The following is a 3,582-nucleotide window of genomic DNA, read 5'->3' as shown; positions in this document are numbered from 1 at the left end:
TAGTATGGCCAGTAGAAAATAGCTGTACAATAGAGGTACAAAATTTCTGGAAACAGGTTTTGTACCGATACTGTAACAGGGATGAAAAACAGAGTACATATTCTACTGGTTTTTCACCTGCATGAAGCTGCAAGAGACAAAACAAACCTCAGCAAATTCATACAGCTTAGGTAAATCAAACAGCAGGACAGAAAGAGGTGGAATGAAAAAGGAAGGTAGAATTCTTTAAATATTCAGGAAAAAGGAACAGTTCTAATGAGGAAAGAAATTAACTCCTACATGACACCTAACAGAGTCCAATATAAAGAATCCATGATCTTTTAACACAATACTTGATCTCTGACTTCAAAAGGAATGTAGAGTCCACAAGAAACAAAGGACTGTTACGATTATAAACTACAAACACCAGATTTTGGATGTGTACAAATCTTAATTAATAAGGATAGTTAAAGAAAGAGGAAGCAGAAATACTGATAGTTCTTTCTGGAGACATTAGACCACCTCAAAGACAGGGCTACAAATACATTTCTTTGGGAAGAGCTATTAAATAATGGGGAGGGACAATTCATACAGAATCACTTCAGGACCAGCAAGTGACTCCAGGATATTCTCCAACAGACCTGCCAGTTTTGATACTTCTAATAAAGACAGCTTTGTACATGCTGGTTCAAATTGCAACTGTGAATAATAAATCTGGCAGGCTGCTGATACACACATTTGATAGCAAATAATATATTGTGGCACAGTATCTGGAAGCAGTTGCTCTGAAGTCTCAACTCACAGAACAGTAGCAGCATTAATGAAGTTTTTGGCTGCCCAAAGATACTTACAAACCCGCTAACTATACTTAATTGCATCAGATGAAAGCACTGTGTGTCACTCTAAAGATCAAAACCTAGAATTTAAGATCTTCAAACAAATAGGCTGGTGGGTTGTTTTAATCAGACACTGAAGAATGTAAGAAACCATTTCATAAAAGTAGATCAAAGATTGGATCAGTTGTTACCATACTATTTTTGGGACTGACTACTGATGATAGCCAATCAAGAACACAGCCAGCATAATGTGAATTACTCAAATTCTCAAAAGCTTACACAGTTAAAGAGCCAAAAAAGGATGCAATGTATTTTTGTGTTAATGACACACTTTTGGGTAAGACTTCCTGTTAAAACACAACTGCAATTTAAAAAAAAAATAACTCATATAGAACCAGGTCAAAGAATAAATGGATAAAGTGTTCAAACAGCGGATAATAACAACATTGCAAGGCCAACACCCAAACCAAATACTAACAGTAAAAACCAGGAGTTACCTTTTTTTTTTAATTTTTTTTTTAAATATGTCTACATGCACATAACTGCATTGGTATTTTTTCGGCGTGGCAGTGAGCTATTACCAGGGTCTGGCACCCAGCTTAACCACACACACAAAAAAACCAGAAGAGTGGCAAATCCCAAAGATAGCATCCTGACAGTTCTCTCCAGTCTCTGACTCAGAAGACTGTGGGTTACCTTGGGCAGCTGTCACATTCCAATGAATGATGGACCACGTGTCTCCACTTTATAGGGAAGAAGAGGAAGGTGGCCATATATATGTCACTGAAGATCACAGCTGAGCAAGAAAATTAGTTCAGTCATCTCATGGAGGTCTAGAAGGTGCACTGTATTCACACAGGAAGTGGTATAACTCCTGTAGGCACATGTTGACGATGAAGTACCTATCTGCCTACCAGAGGGATCACTTAAAGCTTATGGTGTATTGATAAAAAAAGCAATTCTGATGTACATCCTGTTATGTTGGTTTAATATGATGAAAACTCTTAAGAATCTGTTGAGATGACAACTCATCTCACACTTTTCCTTTTTGCAGTGGAACCTCACACTGGAATTAAAATTTAACACATTTGAATTTAAAATTATTCTTTAGGCATGACAAGATGACTTTCCCACTAAATCCATCTACTAGCTAAGTTGGTAATGGCAGAAGCTTTTACAACAAGCTTGAGAAAAAAAGCTTACTGGGCATCTTCTGTACCTTTGAGGGAAGTATACAGCTTGAAGTTAGAATGTTGCAGGCTAAAAGACTCTAGATCTAAGGAAGAATGACTTGGCAACATAGGGGTACCAAACTGGGAACAAGTAGTCTGAGGGAGTAGAAGAGCTGGTAAACTACTTTTCTTTCCTTCAAAGAGGCAAGTTGGCACTGTTACTCAGTAAACTTCTAATAGGAGTAAAGACATATGTTACAACAAATTAAAGACTCTCAAAAGCCATTTTAAAGCTGTCTGTTTACAATACGTGCTGAATTTTTCCAGTAATCTCTTCAACATAACATTTAACATACAGTGTAAAACCAAATCAACGTCGTATCAGGCATGTAATTCCGTCATTTCAACTTTATATTTCAGTGGCTGAAGACTCTGTACCTCTGAGCCACATTTAGGGCATGTAAAATACATATCAAATAAATAGTTGCTTTTAATACAGTAGTAACAAAAAACATGTGAACAGCCTATGGTATGAGGCATGGTAGGCCATTCCCCACATAGTGAACATTCTTTGCAGTGAGCTGTTAATGTGTTTTTACTATTAGAAATACCTGCAATATGCGAACAACAAGAAGAAATTTTTAGTTTCATTTTCTGTATATTAATAAGTGGCAGCAGATAGATCAGAAATTCAGCAAAGCCATGCCATAGCAGCTCCCTGTTCATGTATTCAAATCCTATCTGACGAACACTTTGAGGCTTGCAAAAAACTGACCTAATTCCTAGAATGCGTTCTGTAAGTGTTGCAAATGTTCCTTTCTGAAGAAAAATCAGAAAATTTAGAAGTCCACAAAGTTTAAGCAGTCCAGCTCCAAAGTTAATACAAGTCTTAATTTTAGAGAAAGATTGCATTTGACGATTGCTAAATAAATCATAACATCTTTCTTCCAACCATCTTCCACCAACAGTTAAAATAAGATACCATAACTTCTGGTGTTTGCTCAGAGGTTGGTATTTCTCTGTCTGAGATAAGTTATTCTTATACTGAATATTCAGAATAGCCTGTCCCACAGTTGCGTTCTCGGAGTAGATAGTGAATCTCCACAATACAAGCCATAAAAATGCTTTTACTTCTGGTTCCAAATGAGCCAACACCCCTGGTTTAAATCCATGAAAACAGCTGGTAAACTGGGACCACACTAGTTGTTCCAGGGCTTTGTTTAGTTCAAGAGCATCAAGTTGACTTATTCTGAGCACAGGATTCACGCTCTTTTCATTTCCAATGCTGGATGCCATTTCTTCACAAAAAAACTTTCTAGGAATAAACACAAATAGATTTTAGTGTAACAGAGCATTTCCTATTTTTATTCTTATCAAAAATAACGAAGTTGGTTTTATCTATACCTACATATCTATCTATATATACCAGCAGTAAACAATAAATAACAGAAAAGCTTGTTCAGAATCTATATTACTATGCTATTAATAAGCTATAAGTCCTTTCAGGAAGCTTTACATTAACAATATAAAATTTCATCTCAAAGGAAGTTATATAGATCTGTCTCTCACAAACAATAACATTTACATTTGGTTAT

The 3,582-nt window shown here is 36.1% G+C and overlaps 1 protein-coding gene across 1 annotated transcript; it reads right to left on the bottom strand.

The window, feature by feature from the left end:
* Nucleotides 1–2,206: 2,206 nt before the first annotated feature.
* Nucleotides 2,207–3,298, bottom strand: PEX2 (peroxisomal biogenesis factor 2). The gene is made up of 2 exons (XM_010018144.1): nucleotides 2,250–3,298; nucleotides 2,207–2,217 (listed from the first exon to the last, which is right to left on the bottom strand). Exon 1 carries the CDS (start codon nucleotides 3,281–3,283, stop codon nucleotides 2,369–2,371), a length of 915 nt encoding a protein of 304 aa, XP_010016446.1. The 5' UTR covers nucleotides 3,284–3,298; the 3' UTR covers nucleotides 2,207–2,217; nucleotides 2,250–2,368.
* Between the last annotated feature and the right edge of the window lie 284 nt (nucleotides 3,299–3,582).

This window comes from Nestor notabilis, unplaced genomic scaffold, assembly GCF_000696875.1.
Source record: "Nestor notabilis isolate BGI_N333 unplaced genomic scaffold, ASM69687v1 scaffold8447, whole genome shotgun sequence".
NCBI classification, from domain to species: domain Eukaryota; kingdom Metazoa; phylum Chordata; class Aves; order Psittaciformes; family Psittacidae; genus Nestor; species Nestor notabilis.
This window is presented reverse-complemented; position numbering and strand designations above follow the sequence as displayed.